The 20,297-nt window shown below is 41.3% G+C and overlaps 1 protein-coding gene across 1 annotated transcript in view; it reads right to left on the reverse strand.

The window, feature by feature from the left end:
- Positions 1 to 2,624: 2,624 nt before the first annotated feature.
- Positions 2,625 to 20,297, reverse strand: part of LOC124595598 (cholinesterase 1-like) — a 130,039-nt gene continuing 112,366 nt past the window's right edge. The window contains exons 9-11 of the mRNA XM_047134399.1: positions 16,752 to 16,884; positions 8,514 to 8,646; positions 2,625 to 3,198 (exon numbers count right to left, since the gene is read on the reverse strand). Coding sequence (XP_046990355.1) covers positions 3,030 to 3,198; positions 8,514 to 8,646; positions 16,752 to 16,884 — 435 coding nt within the window. The 3' untranslated portion in view covers positions 2,625 to 3,029. The remainder of the gene's footprint in view (positions 3,199 to 8,513; positions 8,647 to 16,751; positions 16,885 to 20,297) is intronic.

Here is a 20,297-nt window from a genome sequence, read left to right on the forward strand (position 1 = left end):
AATATTTTACCCAAAAGGATATCGTCATCATTTAATCTTACTGTAGAGCTGCAGCCCTCGGGAAGAATTACGGCTGTGGTTTTCCCTTGCTTTCAGAAGTTCGCAGTACCAGCACAGCAAAGCTGTTTAGTTGATGTTAGAAGGCCAGATCACTACTATGAATAGCTTAGTGTTGGCCCTGAAACTACTGAAAAGGCTGTTGCCCTTCTTCAGCAACCATACGTTTGTCTGGCCTCTCAACAGCTACCCCTCCATTGTTGCACCTATGGTACAGCTGTCTCTGTCGCTGAGACACGCAAACCATTCCACGGACGGCAAGGTCGCGACCATTGTTTATTGGGGGAGGGGGGAAGGCCAAGATAAATAAGACATGCAAAATACCGTCAGACATCAAGCATAACATAAAAATACCAGCTCTAAAGGCAGCATGTGCGGGCAGGTGTCTGTATTATCGAACCATCAGTTAACTAAATCATGGTTATAAATAATGATACGAATTATTTCCAGATGAACAGCAACCGCAGCACTCGCCCTAGAAGTCTTAGATTACTAGCATATTTCATTCCTTGTTAAGTTTTCTGCAGATTCTTCGTTATTGCCATATCAAGTTAGGTCTTCCAAATTTGCAGTAACTGCAGCTTCTATACAGAGTAAACATTAATAAAACCACCATACTCCAGGGGAGGATTCCTGGTTGGACATTGAGGAAAAAAGGTCCTATAAATATGTGTCCGGAAATGGACAGTGTGCGAGCAAGGACAGCAAATGGTTCCGGAACGCAGTACAGAGCTGCACCGCATCGACGTCACAACAGACGTTCAAAGTGGCCTCCATGGGACGCAGTGCCAGTTCTGGCAAAGAATGCCTCGTCGGTTAACTAAGCTCATGGCAGGAATTCCCTAATTGAAGATGGTCACAGTACTACTTTTGCATTGTGTTTGTTGAGTATGATTGAAAAATGGTTCAAATGGCTCTGAGCACTATGGGACTTAACATCTGTGGTCATCAGTCCCTTAGAACTTAGAACTACTTAAACCTAACTAAGGACAGCACACAACACCCAGTCATCACGAGGCAGAGAAAATCCCTGACCCCGCCGGAAATAGAACCCGGGAACCCGGGCGTGGGAATAAGTATGATTCAAACCACTTGTAAGTAAAGACATCAATACCAACTGGTGAAATTTTATTGTTACTTGCTGAGTGAATGTATCTATAGCATTCTAAGTCGTGCCGACCGTAGTGACCGAGCGGTTCTAGGCGATTCAGTCCGGAACCGCGCGACTGCTACGGTCGCAGGTTCGAATCCTGCCGCGGGCATGGGTGTGTGTGATGTCTGTAAGTTAGTTAGGTTTAAGTAGTTCTAAGTTCTAGGGGACTGATGACCACAGATGTTAAGTCCCATAGTGCTCAGAGCCATTTTAACCATTCTCAGTCGAGTCAGCCTTCTGGAATCCAAACAGTGATCTGCTAAGTAAATTGTTTCTACTAGAATGTGAGACTACTTCTGAATGCACTGATTTTTCTAGTGTTTCAGAAAGAGACGTCAGTAACGAAATTTGACGATAATTACTATAATCTTCTTTGTGAGGTTTCTCATAGGGCAGTTTAACAATCGGATGTGGATAAAATTCCTGTTACAGTGATGTATTTTTTTTCCAAGGACATAACGTATTAAGTTTGAACAATTTTTCAGAACTCTGAATTTGCATCAGCAGCCTGTGAGCTTTCGTCGTTTAGAATTTTTATAATTCTGCGAATTTCAGTGAAGGATGTTAATGCTAGTTAACAACATTGTCCTACGAAGTAAGTACTAGAGGTTTGTTAACACGCTGAGGGATATTTAAACACATTAAGTAGTGCCCATTTAGTTGCTTAGGGACGAAACGCATCACCTCCGGGCACTAAAGGAAAAAAAAAAAAAAAACATTCAGTTCTGGTTGAAAATAAGTTTTCGAGCATCAATGGCTGTATTCAAAAAAGAGATGTTCAGTTTCTGCTCTCTAAGTACTTGAGCCATCGCTCTATGGTTTATAACCTCAACTCTTCAACAGGCCTTCAGTGGAGTCGTCATTACCAATTGGAAACAGCATGCTTGCTGTTGCCATTTTCTTAGTACATGCATTCAGACTTCGAATGCTGTTCTTTGAATGAAATCAACGAAGTCGGTGAAGCTTCCCAACAAATGAAAAATGGCTGTGTATTGGGATGTAGCTTATCACCTCAAGTTTGTACATATAGTCGTCGACAAGCCTTTCCTACTTGATACAACCATCTTTGCTATGACTAAGCCATTCTTGCCCAAAAACCTTTTTACCATCAGTGTTAGTTAATAAAAGTTTACACGATGCGGGAAAGCTGAGTAGGATCACTGATCAACCGAAGCTGTGAGCTGGAGCGTCACGTGTGTTCACATGGAGAACACTGCTCTACAAAAGCACGTACCTGTGTTCGAATATCCGTGTCGCATTCAATTTCGTTTCGCCCCACTTCCAACTATACAATGAGATATTCATGTGACAGATTCAGTTCAAGATAAACTTTTGTAATCATGTATTAGAAACATTTGTTTGAAGAGATTTTTTATTTTACTTTTTAAGGCTTTACAATAGAAACCTTCTCGATATTTGCACAAAATAAATGTCTAATTACATCAGGGAAATACATACTGCATCATGTGACAGGTGTGCAATAATAAATACTCTATTAATCCAAGAACATGACAACAAATCTCGCTAACTGAGAAACGTTAGCCGTTTATTGGAATTTTTAGACACCTGGCAATAAGACAGTGATCAAACCATTATTGCTTTGAAACTGTGGGAGTAAAATAAGAAGACAAACCAAATTGCTCTGTACAAAACTGCAAGGATGTATTCGTGATTACGGCTATAAAACAATGCAAACAAAAAGTGTTATTTTGTTATTAGTTGAAATTCTTTCGTGGTTGCTGCCGTATTAACATGAGCATCAACATTCAAATACTGCTAGTCAAAAATGTGCCTTGCAGTTTCCCTGTATTTGTAAATACTATATATGACGGAGAGGTGGAAGCACTTGGTGCCAGAAATCCATGCGCTCCTCGTCAAGTGAGCTGTCCAACTTGAGATCAGTGCCTATGTCCAGGTAGTACTGGTCTGACTCCGTGTACGGCTTCCACGTCGTTGTAAGCTGCGTTGTCGTAATAGGCGTCGGATCTCTGTAACAGAAGCACAACTTTTGTCACCTAAAAAAGCTATTAGCTTGAGATTTGTCACACATTGACTGAAGTAGGAGTGTGTGGACTTCCCACTTACTCAAACACTACTAGTATATTTCATAGGGTAATTAACTGTTGTAACTGATTGGGATGATGTATTGATCTTCATGAGCGCCAGTGTGAAGGATAATATTCTCACAAATATAGGAACACGTAAGCAATTTTTTTAGAGCTGAAGTCTAAACAGTTAATTACACGTTTTATGTCAATCACAGCAAGAATCCATATAAACAAATACAGGGTAGTGGGTTACATATAACATCGTTTGGCTTCACCAGTGCCATTTCATTTCTCTCGTTTGGACGGAGGTGTTTGTGCGTGCCAGATTACCTGCTGTCTAAAGTTAATGAACATGGAATAATTCGGTAATAGAAAGTATGGCATTGAGCATACATACACGGACGACAATCGATGTGAAAGTCGTGATCCAGACTTTTAATAAGAACGCCAGGCATTGGTGTCTGGTGGGAAATGTTGAGGATAAGGCAGATTTTATCACGGAGATACTGTTAGTGATAAATACTGAGAGGAAACGATTTGTATAGTACTAAATGACTCATACCACTACAGAGAGACCATATCGCTGACTTTCACAAAAATAAGTGTGGGATAGGAGCACTCAGCTACATTCCATGAAGAAAACGAAACATTATGCGTTTAGTACAACAGCTACTTGTGACTTAGAAGAGTTTAACAGCACGATAAGTGTTTTCAGTTGTTGACGGTTTCTGACATTCTCTCTGGAGAATACCCATACAGACGTTGTATGTTGTCACCGACAGAGAAATTTTACTTCTCGGCAGTGCCATATTGGACAAAGTTCGGAAACTAGTAAGATACATGAAGAACAGCTCCATAATGTAAATACTAGTATTTCACTTTGATAGCCCTTGAGGTACGTAATAGCTACTTCATTTATACAGTTATCACAATATCTACTTCCACATCTTCTTCAATAGATATACTAGGAATAAGAGATCTCTATTTCATAAATATGTGTTCATTCTCGAAAGACATCTACATCTTTGTCCTGTGATTCGTTCCAAAGGTACCATTTATTGCAAATTATATTAAGGTTTATTCGGTTACATTTGAATGTGAATCGTGGGTAGAAAGACGTCTTGATTTCTTTTTATGTGCTATTATTAGTCTAATTTTAATTTTTCGATCTAAGACGTCGATACTTCATGGGCTGAAAGTCAGCTGCTCGAACTCTCTTGGTACCGATATACAACGGATATTTAGGATCTTTCTTCACTGTTCTGCCATCTGAGACTTCTGAGCATATCTGTTATACTCTGCTGCCAGTCGAAAGAAGTCTGTGACCATTCGCGCTTCCCTTCCTCGAATGCACTGGGTCTGCTCTCAGTTTCGTACTCTATGAGTCCGAGAAACATGAGTAAAATTCCAGCACCTACGCCGCAATTATATTTCAAACAATCTTTCATGGAGGCAAACTGCAGTTTCTCAAAAACCTATAAATATGTCGAAGCCTGTGGAAGTTGTTTCTCGAACAATTATGCCTACTGATTGCTCCACATCGTATCTCGTACTTCCAAAGCGTTTGTAGGAAATAACTGAGTGATAGGGACTCAGTCGTGTATTCAAAGGCTGCTACGTCTGAAGGAATAGGCATTACGTTGACTGCAGCTGCTATGAAATACATGAAATGCATTCACGGTTGCGAATAAGGACAGTCTTCAACTTTCTTTTCAAATGACGACTGGAACTCGAACTCAGATATTCCGCTAGTCTCTAGCAATCGCCTCAACCACTTCAGCTATCCGCGCACGCTTCATGGCGAAACCCAAACTTCCATATATCATCGTCCATGTGTCTACAACTTGCACTCGTACGCTCATTATGTATATTCCCGTCCGGGAGGCATTTTAATGGAAATTCGCTTGCCCAGTGTCTGCAGATAAATACAATATTGGTTGCAGTGCATGTACGTCCGAAGGAACAATCGCTGCGGTGACTCCAGCTGTCATCAAGAACATGAGAGGTACTTGCAGTTGCGAATAAGGACAACCTGCAGCTGTGCAATGAAATTACGGCACTGGAAACTTGTGTCGGTCTGGGACACTGGAAATCTGTGACGCTACTAGTTGCCTTAACCACTTCGGCTACACGAGCACGCTTCACAGTCAGACGCAAACATCCATATCTCGTCACCCATGTGTCTACAGTCTACACCCGTGGATTCATTATTCATATTCCCGTACACGAGCGACATTTTAATTCATAGTCGCTCGATCAGTATCAGAAATGAATGCTGGCAATATCTTATTTCTCCGACAATACAAGACAAGCGACTTTCAATTAAAATGTCTCCCCTGCACGGGAATGTACATAATGAATGTATGGAGGAAACTTGTAGACACATGGACGACGACACATGGAAGCCTGGGCCGGGCCGTAAAGTATGCTCCGGCAGCTGAAGTAGAAGGCGACTGCTCGTGACAAGTGGGAAATTCGGGTTCGAGTTCCGGTTGAGCACAAATTTTCAATGCCATCATTCCATTATACAGCTGAAGGCTGTACATATCCGCAACTGCGAATATAATTCACCCATCACTACTTGTTCACAGTCTTTGAACCTGCGTGGTATTCTGCCTGTATCAAACCAGATATTACTGCAATGTTTTGGGTAAATATTCCTCGCCGTTACACTCACCTACATAATGATTAAGATTACAACTATTCGCTAAATCATGACTGAGTAATATGAATAATAATAACGCTATCACACTTATCTGTTAATCACTGTATCTTACTTCTGTGTTTGTAGAATACGCTTCATCCAGAATAGTCTGTTGTATTTCGAAGGCAGTCTGTGCATAGCGCCAGCAACGTCTGATGCCGTTCTATATTTATTTATGGATGCGCTTGAAAGGGAGACTTTACTGAAGGGAAGCAAGAATAATAGTTGCCTATAATGCATTTGTGACGTTCACGCCATAGCCGTACGCTGCTGGCAATGACGTTTGACAATATGAACTAACGATAACTGGCATCTTTGCATACATCACGTTTTGTTTCGCATTGTAACACACGGTGTGCAAAGCCGCCTTGGTGTTGCAGCCGTCCTCCAGTTTGGTAGTCGATTCAGCCAGTTTCCGGCGCCGGGTGAAAGGGATTCTTTTTGACCTGAAAAGGAAGGGCTAGATTTTCTTTAATCCTTCTAAACGGCTGCTCTTTCATGGAGAGTAAATTCCCCTTTACATCCGTTGAAGAAAGCGCTCTAAGCGTCCTGTTGTACTGCAACATCTCTCAGGGTCGCTGGAAGAAATAGCGGGGGTATGACCACGGACAATTCCTTCTTTTGCTTCTCTTTTCTGATTTTCTGAAAGACTTATACAGGACGATCAGAAACAGTCTGAAAGGATGTAAGTGATGCGGAGTAGCTTATTCTGAGAAATAATTGTTAAGAAAAAAATTCGCTACGTTACGCTGTTTCCGAGTTAATTAGCATTAAAGATAGTCAGTCAGGCCTTCGCGCGCAAATTCAAGCTGCCCGCCAGAATGATTAGAGTCAGTTTTTTTTTCATACAGTAGATGATAGCGCGCGAGAATGCTCAGTCTTTTCCTCGGGTTCGATCCTTACCATAGTCCCATGTCCAGATATTGTATCGCTATCTTATTCGGTTTTAGGAAACCAAACGAAAAACAGGTGTTGCGACCCCTCTCTGGCGGTCCCCCTGTACTTGAGCGCGCAACGGCGAGAATGGCTGACTTCAGCGCTAATTAACTCGGAAACAGCGAAGCGTGTAGGACTTTTTTCTTTATAATCATTTCTGGTCACGAAAAGTCGGATGTCGGCCTTCAGGGGTGCTAAGAAATGGGCGGAATTTGTGTCTAGAGTAGTTAGGAGTTCGGAGTCTTGGAGTCATTGATCCTTCGTGATCAACGGAACTAAGTTTCCGGTATGGAAAACCGACAGCATATTCGATACCGTCCATGGGGGTCGATTACCGCTTAGGTTTTTTCTGTTGTTCTCTGTGTGTGTTGCGGAGCAATAAGTTAAGATTCAAATGGTTCTGAGCACTATGGGGCTTAATATCTATGGTCATCAGTCCCCTAGAACTTAGAACTACTTAAACCTAACTAACCTAAGAACATCACACAACACCCAGTCATCACGAGGCAGAGAAAACCCCTGACCCCGCCGGGAATCGAACCCGGGAACCCGGGCGTGGGAAGCGAGAACGCTACCGCACGACCACGAGCTGCGGACCAATAAGTTAAGAGTTCAGAGGAAAAATGTAGCCAGTAGTTAGCTGTATAGTACGGGTTTAGCAAACGAGGGTTAATTCTGGTCAATAAATATCACTGTTTTCTGGGCATATCGGAGAGCGGCGTTTTTGAGTAATTTTAATCCCTCTCGATTATGAATGGTGTTCTCGTCTGGTTGTGGGGGTAGTTATCAACAGCAACTGCTAATAGGCAGGTGAACGTGTTTCACTGAACTGTTAGCAATGAATCTTCCCAATGCATTGGTCGGATCTAGTAATCTTACGTAAAATTAGTTAAGTAGCAACAGGGCTTTTAATTACTGACAGTGGAGTTCGGAGAAGAATAAACCAGTCGCATAGTCAAAGCGAAGCAAGCGACCGTTCTTTATTTGTATTGGATAGCGTGGTTGTGACGTGACGCACGCCACGGAAGCTTCGAGGACGTACTAAAGGGACGTTCCAGTGGTAAATAATGATATCCCATGGATCCTCCGAGATGTGGAAAGGTGTCAGACATGCTTTTTTAGTAGGTTACAAGAGACTGTATGAATGGAATGAATTATTTTAAAGCACTTACATGAATTATATGTGGAATAATTTTGCGAATTACCGAGAAGGTAATAGCTCTGAGTTTGGTATTTTTCTCTGAAACTTCGCAAAATTACCTGCAGCATGTTCTGCAAAATGGTTGAAAACGAATGTACCCAGGTATCTGATAGCTTTTTATCCAGTGTAATACCAATACAGTCTTCACACAAGTAGTATTTATTCCTGGAATTTCTTTCTTGAAACAGTGATCGTTTACAACACCGGTCGATCCGTAATAGCATTCATACAAGACTTGGAATTCTTTAGTTTCAGTCTTTTTAAGGAAATGGCGCGTTAAGACCCGATGATACATTTAGAGCTATTAATGATGTTATCTCTTGAAGAGAAAACCTTGACTTAGAAATGGCAGGGGAATAGATTCTTTCTGGTAACATTATGTCACTGACAGTACGATACATAAGTGCAACTTACCCATATTTAGCAAAATTTGTCCACATTCCAACCATTCGATCCCTCGTTTTACCTTCATCAGAATCCCGATCCAAATTTTGTTTGCTTAAGGTCGTGTGGAAAAGATATTTCAGGTCTTCTCCATGCGCAACTCCTAGAAGGAATAAAAAAAGGAAGTTGGATTCTATTAATATACCAATGTGCACTCATAAAGAGGTGTATGTAACCTAAAATATACTTATGTACTACACAATATTTACACATCAGAAACACAGGATGACTTCGTTCATGTACTGTGACTTCCCATCCAGTTAGGTGATATATTCGTTATATTCTACACCAATGCTTCTATGTGGAAACTTCTCTGGGTATGTAAGAATGTCTGTAGTTAGTAACAGTCCATCGCACTGAAATCGCACTTACACTGAATATATTTTGTGCAGAATTTGTCCCACAACTCGTAAGCACTTTTTAAAACTAATATTCATTGAATATCAGTTTAGATTACCTTATCATCTTCCAGCATCACAAAATTATTTACCCTAGCCTGCATAGTAACGTTTCTATTGTGCATCAAATAAATTACTAGTCATTCTGGATCACTGCCTTACTAGTGATCACCACGAAGGTCTTTTCCGAATGCCGCGCTTGACAACCAAAGTGTTCCTGCTGTGAAATGAAATGGCGCTCCAGACAATCACTCCTGGTTGTCAGGCCGTATAGAGGGAGACAGTCAGGTTGGTATACCACCACTGTCTGGGGCATCTCCAGAAAAGTCTTCTTTGGTCATAGGGGCTCAATTCGAAGCAGGACTCGTCACTGAAAACAAGTCTACTACAGACAATGGCATTGCAGGGCGATGGCGTAGTCTGGAGACGCCTCAGATAGCGGTGGGATACCAGCACTACGGGACTTAACTTCTAAGCTCATCAGTCCCCTAGAACTTACAACTACTTAAACCTAACTAACCTAAGGACATCACACACATCCATGCCCGAGGCAGGATTCGAACCTGCGACCGTAGCGGTCTGCTGGCGGTCCCCGCGCAGTGTTGGAGCGTCTATGGAGCTGTCCGATCGCTAGGAGCTTCGTGGTTCACCGACGCAGGACGTCAAAGTTGAGTAGTCGTTTCAACTAACTAATCCACATCCATTCATGTAGTGCGGTTCGTTTCGGTGGTTCGCTGTTGGGAGGTTTTCCTGTGAGCAGCACTGAGTGTTTCTATTGCTGAAATTTAGCCGCCATGCGGTGCAGTTAACTATATTTGTTGACTAAAATTCAAGTGCAACAGCGGAATTTTCTGCCTTGTGGCCGTTGGTATTCCGGTTGCCTGCCCTGGCCACTAACGTAATTTCAGGTAGCGTCCTTTCTGTGTCGCTGTCCAACATAGTGTGCAGTTTTGACAGCTAAATACATATTTCATTGTGGATAACCATGTTCGTAATTTTTGTGTTTGAGTTCTCATGTACCGACTGGTGGTAAGCAAGTCGTTTTGTCAGTCGGTCCGTGGCTGTCCCGTGGTTGGGTTCCGACGGATCAAGTGTAGTTGGGCTCACCACCTGTCTCACCTAAGTGAACGAGGGCAGACCGACCGCCCTGGACGCTTCTGAGTGCCGTTTTCATTATTGTCCTCCTCAATCTCTGTTTATAATCTGTGATAGCCAATGATTTAAGAGATTCTTGTTTTTACTGGATTTTATGTATTTTTGAATTTTGGAAAAGAAATTGTGAGCGTTCAGCCACTTAAATCCTTATTCTAAACCTTTGAAAGGTTATGGTAATTTATTTTAAAATCTTGAAAATTGTTGTGGGCCTCCAGCCGTTTGTATTGCATCTTGTTTATGTCTATCTATTCACCTTTGCCTTGAAGCTCTCAGCAACGCAATTTTAACTGCATGTTTTTACTACTTGAGAATAATTGCCTTTTTGAAACTCGTAGTTCTAAATGTTCGTATGTGCCGTTTTGGTTTAAAGGTGTTATTAAATTACAATAAATTAAACTTTTAATGATCCTAATCACCTGTTCTGCCCAGTGGGTTTAGCGGGCGTATCTACCCTGGGTTTACATTTCAGCAAGAGAATGCTCGCAGCTACATGGCGAAAGTATTTATTTCTTGTCTTCACGGTTGCCAAACCCTACCTTCGGCAGCAAGGTCGCTGCATCTCTCCCAAACCGAGAGAGTTTGGAGCATTATGGACAGCGTCTTCCAACCAGTTGGAATTTTGACGATCTAACGCATCATTTGGACAGAACTTGGCATAGTATCCCTCAGGAGGACGTACAACAGCTCTATCAGTCAACGCGAGCCGAATATGGGCTTGATTAAGGGCCATAGGTGGACCAACGCCTTATCGGCTTCCTCAATTTGCCAAGCTCTTTTTCTTGAATAAAGCATCCAATTCTTCTGAAATTGTAATCGTTTGTCTGTAAATGTCTATCACATCTACCGATTTCTGTCCATTCGGAAGATTCCTTCGTTGTGCGTCTCTCTTTTTTTGTATTAGAGTGTAGAAGGATGGAAGCGGATTACTGCTGTGTAAAAAGATTAATTGAGTTTTATTCGAAGCCACAGTACGAATGTCGCCATGCAGTCTATTGTAAATAATTGTCTTATGAAATATAAACAATATTTTCACGAACACCTTTTGGAGGTTTATATGTGTGATTTTGTTGTAAGTATTTAAGACTGACTCAAACTAAACTCAGTGATAGCATTTCTACATGCGAGTACATTAACGGACAAACACTTTCTACCTCAACTAAATTCATTAATTTTCCGAAAAAAAGACCTGACATAACCTTGTATTATAGGGAGCCATTCCAAAATATGTTTGACTTTTGCTGTGACGCTAAAATAGTAGCTGTCAAGCGTTTTTCATTTGAAGATGTATTAGTTGATAACGCCTGCTGATTACTGCTTCGATCACAGGATTCCAAGAAAGCTCATTTTTCCTCTTCTTCAGAGGCTTCTTTTTGCACTCCACTTACTCTTTAATGTTATTTGTGTGTAGTTATAATTTCCGTTTCGACGTTTCCATATAGAAAATAAGACAAAAATATTTCGTATGTACACTTTGCCTTCGTACCCACTGGAGTTCTGTGTTCTCTGTAATGGTTCAGATATTAACTCTATCCCCCAAACGGTTTTGTTTCCTGTCGCAAAGCCCAACGTGTTACCTGGACACATAAGGAAAGGATTTAGACTTAGTACAAATTTACAAAAAATTAAAAAGCATATCGTATTAGCTACGTATACCACATACTATTAGATTACCAAAACGGTGTCTGGAATGTAGACGGAGGTGAAAAAAAGTGATGGGATAGCGATATGCCCATATGTAGATGGCGGAAGTATCGTGAATTTAGTTTCAATTTGCGCCATTGATATAAATCAGTGCCCACTGGTAGCTAATAAATTTAGTTCGTCTGTGTCTTAAATCGTAATGGCTGCAGCATCAAAATGATATCTGGGAAAGGACACTACCTATAAACAATTAATCTGAAGAGAGTCACTGATTCCTTTAGTGCAGACGCACACCAAGCTCCAACTCTTACGGGAATCGGCGAGATGCTGTGAGTAATGAGGCCAAGGAGCACGGGCGCTATCAGTAATGTGCGGTATCAATTGAGAATTTGGGTCTGACGGGAGGTGAACTAGGGTAGTCCGTGCGCTTCTGGTGACCACTTTGTCTGGAAGGCGCAGTGCTCAACCCACCTGCCCCAGTGAACCGTGGCCCGTCACAAATATTTAACTTGCCCCATTCAGTGCTCACTGGAAGCTGATGTCTTTCACTCTTTCGTTATATAATCTTCCTTCGCTCTAACACACAACACATAAAAGGAAGTACAGATTCGATATGGCAAACAGGCAAAATCGCCGTGAGCATTGATGAAATCATCCCACAGACGCACCAGAGTGAAGATAACCGTTTGGCAGAACACGGCGTTCAGCTGCGTGACGAAGTCCGTTAAGTGTCTGCAACACGTCCTCGTCCGACAGGAATCGTCAACTCTTCAAGGCCTTTTTAACAACCCGAAGGTATGATAATTGCATTGGAAGGGGTCAGGACTACAGCGCGGGTGCTCCAGTATCCCACTTGAGTTGGCGTAGCTTCTGCGTTGCGACATTTGCAAAATGCGGACGTGCGCTATCATGGAACAGCACCGCTTCTTGAAGTTTTCGACACACGAATTCTTCATTCCCCGATGAGTGTCTACCGGAGTTTGTTTATCGGCAGCCAAGATAAGAATGACAAAATGGTTCAAATGGCTCGACGAACTATGAGACTTAACATCTGAGGTCATCAGTCCCCTAGAATTAGAACTACTTGAACTTATCTAACCTAAGGACATCACTCACATCCATGCCCGATCCAGGATTAGAACCTGCGACCGTAGCGGTCACGCGGTTCCGGACTGAATCGCCTAGAACCGCTCGGCCACAGCGGCTGGCATAAGAATAACAGCACGTTGGTCCAGTTGGGACGCATTTGCTAATAACATGGTCATACTCGTAGTTCGTTTCCGCATTTACCGTAGGCACTCGAAAAGTCAAGAATGTCACTCTAATCCCTTGGTGACAGCAGAGTGGAGCTAAATTGCATATACGCTGCAGCAGCGGCCCAGAGGATCGTGCCTTATACTGTATGAACCATCCTTTCAACATCATTGTAGATATCTACATCTACATTTATACTCCGCAAGCCACCCAACGGTGTGTGGCGGAGGACACTTTACGTGCCACTGTCATTACCTCCCTTTCCTGTTCCAGTCGCGTATAGTTCGCGTATAGTTCCTGCCGCCAAGCCTCCGTGCGCGCTCGAATCTCTCTAATTTTACATTCGTGATCACCTCGGGAGGTATAGGTAGGGGGAAGCAATATATTCGATACCTCATCCAGAAACGCACCCTCTCGAAACCTGGACAGCAAGCTACATCGCGATGCAGAGCGCCTCTCTTGCAGAGTCTGCCACTTGAGTTTGTTAAACATCTCCGTAACGCTATCACGGTTACCAAATAACCCTGTGACGAAACGCGCCGCTCTTCTTTGGATCTTCTCTATCTCCTCCGTCAACCCGATCTGGTACGGATCCCACACTGATGAGCAATACTCAAGTATAGGTCGAACTAGTGTTTTGTAAGCCACCTCCTTTGTTGATGGACTACATTTTCTAAGGACTCTCCCAATGAATCTCAATCTGGTACCCGCCTTACCAACAATTAATTTTATATGATCATTCCACTTCAAATCGTTCCGCACGCATACTCCCAGATAGTTTACAGAAGTAACTGCTTCCAGTGTTTGTTCCGCTATCATATAATCATACAGAAAGGATTCTTCTTTCTATGTATTCGCAATACATTACATTTGTCTATGTTAAGGGTCAGTTGCCCATCCGCTGCATTTTGCTGCAATTTTCTAATGCTGCAACTTATCTGTATACTACAGAATCATCCACGAGAAGCCGCATGGAACTTCAGACACTATCTACTAGGTCTTTTATATATATTGTGAAAAGCAATGATCCCATAGCACTCCGCTGTGGCACGCCAGAGGTTACTTTAACGTCTGTAGACGTCTCTCCATTGAGAAGAACATGCTGTGTTCCGTTTGCTAAAAACTCTTCAATCCAGCCACACTTCTGGTCTGATAATCCGTAGGTTCTTACTTTATCAGGCGACAGTGCGGAACTGTATCGAACTTCTTCCGGAAATCAAGGAAAATGGCATCTACCTGGGAGTCTGTATCTAATATTTTCTGGGTCTCATGAACAAATAAAGTGAGTAGTTTCTCACATGATCGCTGTTTCCGGAATCCATGTTAATTCGTACAGAGTAGATTCTGGGTTTCCAGAAATGACATGATACGCGAGCAGAAAACATGTTCTAAAATTTTACAACAGATCGACGTCAGAGATATAGGCCTATAGTTTTGCCGCATTTGCTCGACGACCCTTCTTGAAAACTGGAACTACCTGTGCTCTTTCCCAATCATTTGGAACCTTCCGTTCCTCTAGGGGCTTGCGGTACACGGCTGTTAGAAGGGGGGGCAAGTTCTTTCGCGTATTGTGTGTAGAATAGAATTGGTATCCAGTCAGGTCCAGTGGATTTTCCTCTGTTGAGTGATTTCAGTTGCTTTTCTATTCCTTGGACACTTATTTCGATGTCAGCCTTTTTTCATTCGTGCGAGGATTTAGAGAAGGAACTGCAGTGCGGTCCTCGTCTGTGAAGCAGCTTTGGAAAAAGGTGTTTAATATTTTAACTTTACGAGTGTCATTCTCTGTTTCAATGCCATTATCCCAGAGTGTCTGGGTATACTGTTTCGATCCACTTACTGATTTAACGTAAGACCAGAACTTCCTAGGATTTTCTATGAAGTCGGTACATAGAATTTTACTTTCGAATTCACTGAACGCTTCACGCACAGCCCTCCTTAGGTTAACTTTGACATCGCTTAGCTTCTGTTTGTCGGAGAGGTTTTGGCTGCATTTAAATTTGTAGTGAAGCTCACTGTGCTTTCGCAGTAGTTTCCTAACTTTGTTGTTGAACCACGGTGAGTTTTTCCCGTCCATCGCACTTTTACTCGGCACGTACCTGTCTAAAAGCATTTTACAATTGCCTTGAACTTTTTCCATAAACACTGAACATTGTCGGAACAGAAATTTTCGTTTTGATCTGTTAGGTAGTTTGAAATCTGCCTACTATTACACTTGCTATACACATAAACTTTCCTCCCTTTTATTATATTCCTATTTACTTCCATATTCAGGGATGTTGCAACGGCCTTATGGTCACTGATTCCCTGTTCTGCGCTTAGTCGGAAAGTTCGGGTCTGTTTGTTATCAGTAGGTCCAAGATGTCATCTCCACGAATCGGTTCTCTGTTTAATTGCTCGAGGTAATTTTCGGATAGTTCACTCAGTATAATGTCACTCGATGCTCTGTCCCTACCACCCGTCCTAAACAACTGAGTATCCAAGTCTATATCTGGTAAATTGAAATCTTCACCTAAGACTATAACATGCCGAGGAAATTTATGTGAAATATATTCCAGATTTTATCTCAGTTGTTCTACCACTAATGCTGCTGAGTCAGGAGGTCGGTAAAGGGAGCCAATTATTAACCTAGCTCGGTTGTTGAGTATAACCTCCACCCATAATATTTCACAGGAACTATCCACTTCTATTTCACTACAGGATAAACTACTACTAACAGCGAGAAACACGCCACCACCGGTTGCATGCAATCTATCCTTTCTAAACACTGTCTGTGCCTTTGTAAAAATTTAGGCAGAATTTACCTCTACCGTCAGCCAGCTTTCCGTACCTATAACGATTTCAGCGTCGGTGCTTTCTATCAACGCTTGAAGTTCCGGTACTTTACCAACGCAGCTTCGACAGTTTACAATTACAATACTGATTGCTGCTTGGTCCCCGCATGTCCTGACTTTGCCCCGCACATTTTAAGGGTGTTGCCGTTTCTGTACTTGCCCGAGGCCATCTAACCTAAAAAACCGCCCAGTCCACTCCACACAACCCTTGCTACCCGTCTAGCCGCCTGCTGTGTGTAGTGGACTCCTGACCTACCCAGCGGAATCCGAAACCCCACCACCCTATGACGCAAGCCGAGGAATCTGCAGCCCACACGGTCGCAGAACCGTCTCAGTCTCTGATTAGACCCTCCACTCGGCTCTGTACCAAAGGTCCGCAGTAAGTCCTGTCGACGATGCTCCAGATAGTGAGCTCTTCTTTCATCCCGCTAGCGAGACTGGCAGTCTTCACGAAATCAGATAGCCGCCGGAAGCCAGAAAGGATTTCCTCCGATCCATAGCGACACGCATCATTGGTGCCGACATGAGCTACCACCTGCAGATGAGTGCACCCTGTACCCTTCAAGGCATCCGGAAGACCCCTTTCCATATCTGGGATGACTCCCCCCGGTATGTACACGGAGTGCACATTGGTTTTCTTCCCCTCCCTTGCAGTAGATAGAAACAACTTGGGGTCAATTTGTATATAATCAATTCACATTAAGCATAGAGCTAGCTTGTCTCAGAAACTATTACTGTCTAAAACTGATACGTTTAACATTGACTCCTTTGCTTATAATTGTTTGTTTACAACGTAAACATCCTGTGGATGTTAGCGTTTAGCTAATTATACAGACGAAATTTTCCTATTTCGTCCATTGTTAACGAATGTGAATCACGTATAAATAATTTGTAATTGGCATTATTTGAAACTTTGTAGCTGATACTACCTGGTTCGTCTGGCACTGCGCTGTTGGGTCCTTTGAATGAGAACCGGTAATATCGAACAGGTTCATGGGATACCGCAGCCATTACCCTAACTACAGTGTCCACTGATTCTTCAAAAAACAGGTCTGATAGTAGCTGAAATTAAAATACACAAATGAGAAAAACACTACACTTATTTCCTTTATCGTTTATATACTGATGTGTGAGACGACTGATAGAGATATCAAGAGTTATGAAGAGAATTTGATGTGCGACAGAAAGTCACGTAAGAGGCATGCGACCGTATTATAAATTAGAATTTTTTTATTTACCCTTTTTACTCTTGATTTTCCATCTGTCGTGCTCCGACCTTTTTTTTTACTTACTGAGATAATTAGCATTCATAAATGATGTATATATTGTATATATGGCCGTGTAAATCTAATCTAGACTACATTTTTACTATCTTTTTGTTAATATATATGCATTTTGCAGTGTTACATGTTCATCTGCACCTTGTCAACATTTTACCTTCGTTCAAATTTTGGTATACACAAACGCTAATGTAAACGGTTTCTGTGTCTTTAAATTTCGCAACACAGTTACATATGCTGATTTATTTATGCTTCTCCCTACTCACTACAAAACAAAACAAAAAACAGTATTTATTTCCGTTACAGTACATGTAAGAAATAAACATTGTGAATGTGCACCTTTGCCTTCTGCTTTTCAAACACTTAGTTTTATCTATATGTACTCTGTTGTACTAGATTAATACTTGTGAAATGTAATGCATAATGATTTTCAGTTGTATGTGTTTATTGTAGTCCTCCTGATTTGGATATTTGTAACGATAGATTTTATGGTTTTTGTTGTATTATTTCCTTTTAATATCCATTTTTACATGTGCATTTGCTCTGTGGAGCTACTTTTTGCTATAACCCACGCCACCAAGTGACTATTGATGTTACCTTCCACGTAAAGTCAAGTTAGCTCACTCAGTTTTGTTCTGACATTGGTTACTTGAACATGACGCCATAACGTGTGTATGAAGCCCTCTATCTCGTTTCATTCCTGTTCTTTTAAACTATTGTCAATTTATTAACTGTTAACTAATTTAAATCGGCGTGCTGCACATGACTTTTGTCACCTTATTGCATATATTATGAAGATGAAATTCCTCGCAACGCCTAAATAAAGATGAGTTTCAGAACAGCAAGTGACTAAGTTTTTCTCCTGCTACGATGACAGCAGTGCGTAAACAAAACAAAACAAAAATTAAAATGTTATGAATACGTTTCGTAGACACAAGACCGAGTAAATTATTATGCGACGTTCTGCAGCTAATGGGCTCGAATGACAGAAATTAAGTTACGCCGGAGACTAATGGCAGTTAATTTTATGGAAATAGTGTAAACGTCGATATAATGTGTAACAAGGCTGGTCCGGGTGACGGATTGAAACAGTAAGAGTTAAGGCGCATATTACATAATTGGATCACATTTTTACTAATACTGGACGCGTTATTATGTGAATAAGTTGTTAAGTCAGAATTAAATAAGTACTTTCAAAACTACTTCGTCTGGCTTCCACAAAAGGGTAAGGTTTACTTTCTCTCACAAACATCCCAAATTAAGTTTACATCAGTTTGTCGTGTGTTTTCAAATAGAATTACTTTTTTTTCATTTGTACTCCAATTAATTTCACTTTCTCTCTTGCGTCAATAACTTTCTCTCAGAATTGCAGCTGCACTCAGTGTCCTAAATTATTTGTTGGACATTTTGAAAATACTCAGATCTGTGTCTTGCCTCACAGAATCTACCATCTACAGCTCTATTTGGTACCATGAAATCTATCTCCTGGTTCTTGATATATGTCCTGCAGAAAACTTCATTTACCATCTTGTCAGTGCACCCTGTTTTCAACATCCTGCCTCTCAAACGCATCTCTTCTGAAACGCTTGGAGTCTATTTTTTTTCGGTCTTTCCACAGTCCATGATTCACTTCTATACGGTCCTATGATCGAAACATTCGTTTTCAGAAATTTGTTCATCAAATTAATCCCTATATTTGATACAAGAAAAATTACTTTTCCCATTCATGCCCTCTTTGCCTGTGCTGGTATGATTCTTATGATCACGTTATTTCGCTCATTTAGTGGAATTTTCGTTTCAAGGCAGCAGGATTCCATAACTACATCAAACTCTTTGTCCATAGCCTGGATATTACGTTTATCTCTGTTATTTCTGCTGCTCCCTATTACTTTCTCTACCTTTGGTTTACTTTCAGTCCTCATTCTGGGAGCACTGCACTGTTCATTCTTTTCAACAGGTCCTATTTCTTCCCCTGTTTCCACGATAAAAGCAGTGTCATAGCGAATCATATCCTTTCACCCTGAATTTTAACTTCATTTTTCTACTTTCCCTTTCTTTCCGTCATTATTTCACCAACGTATGAAGAAACCTTGTATCGCTACCTCGCCCACTTTTTATTCCTGTACGTTCTTGGTCTTACATTCATATTTTTTGCTCTTGTTTCTTATCATAGTGTATAGTACCAGTCTTCCTCTATGGCTTATATCTACTTTACTGAGAATTTCAAACATTTTGCACCATTTTTCGATAATAACCATTTTTTCTAGGTCGTCAGATCCTGTTAAAATGTCTCATTTTCCTTTAAGTTGCAGGTGCAACGTCAGAACTGCCTCCTTGATTTCTTTACCTTTCCAGTAGCCAAACTGATTGTCATTTACTAGATTCTCAATCTTCTTTTTCATTCTTCCATATATTATTCTTGTAAGAAACTTGGTCGCTAAGCTTACGGTGTCATCGTTCTTGAATATATTTGCCCTTGATGGTTTCAGGATCGTGTGGCTGATGTTCCTCCTAAGGTTTGCTGGTATGTTTCTGGTGTCATAGAATCTAGACACCAAGAGTTGTTTGTTTACGCAAGGTCTGAAGATATATTATCGTCCCTGCTGCCATATGTGATCGTAAATCCTCGAATAGTCTGTTAAACTCTGACTGTAATACTGGATCTTCTACATTTTCTAAACAGACTTCCAGTTCGTTCTTCTATTACGTCATCAGACAGTTCCTCGTTGCCTGCTTAACTCGACTCTTTCTGCATGTCCACTCTTTCACCTGAGTTTAGCAGCAGAATTCATTTTGAACTTGTCATATTGACAGCTTTGCTTTTGATTCCAACGAAAGTTGACGTTTCTCTATGCTAAATCTGTCGTCCCTACGAACATTTTTTTCGATTTCTCAACATTTTTTCTGCAAATATTTTACTTTAGCTTTCCTTTGCTTCAAGTTAATATACTTTCTAACTGGCTTATAACTTTATATTCCTATCTTTCCCTGAATGTTTTTGTATTTCATTCTTTCGTTGATCAACTGAAGTATTTCTTCTATTAGCCAAGATTTATTCGTTACTACCTCCCTTATAACTTCATATGGGCTTTAGAAAGTAAGTTACACGTGTCGTCCCACCCTGAGACATTTCCGCAGCATTGTCAAAAAATCACGTTTTGGGATTCCTGCAGATACAGTGCTGCAGAGGTAAGG

Source organism: Schistocerca americana, chromosome 2 (genome assembly GCF_021461395.2).
Source record: "Schistocerca americana isolate TAMUIC-IGC-003095 chromosome 2, iqSchAmer2.1, whole genome shotgun sequence".
Taxonomy (NCBI): domain Eukaryota; kingdom Metazoa; phylum Arthropoda; class Insecta; order Orthoptera; family Acrididae; genus Schistocerca; species Schistocerca americana.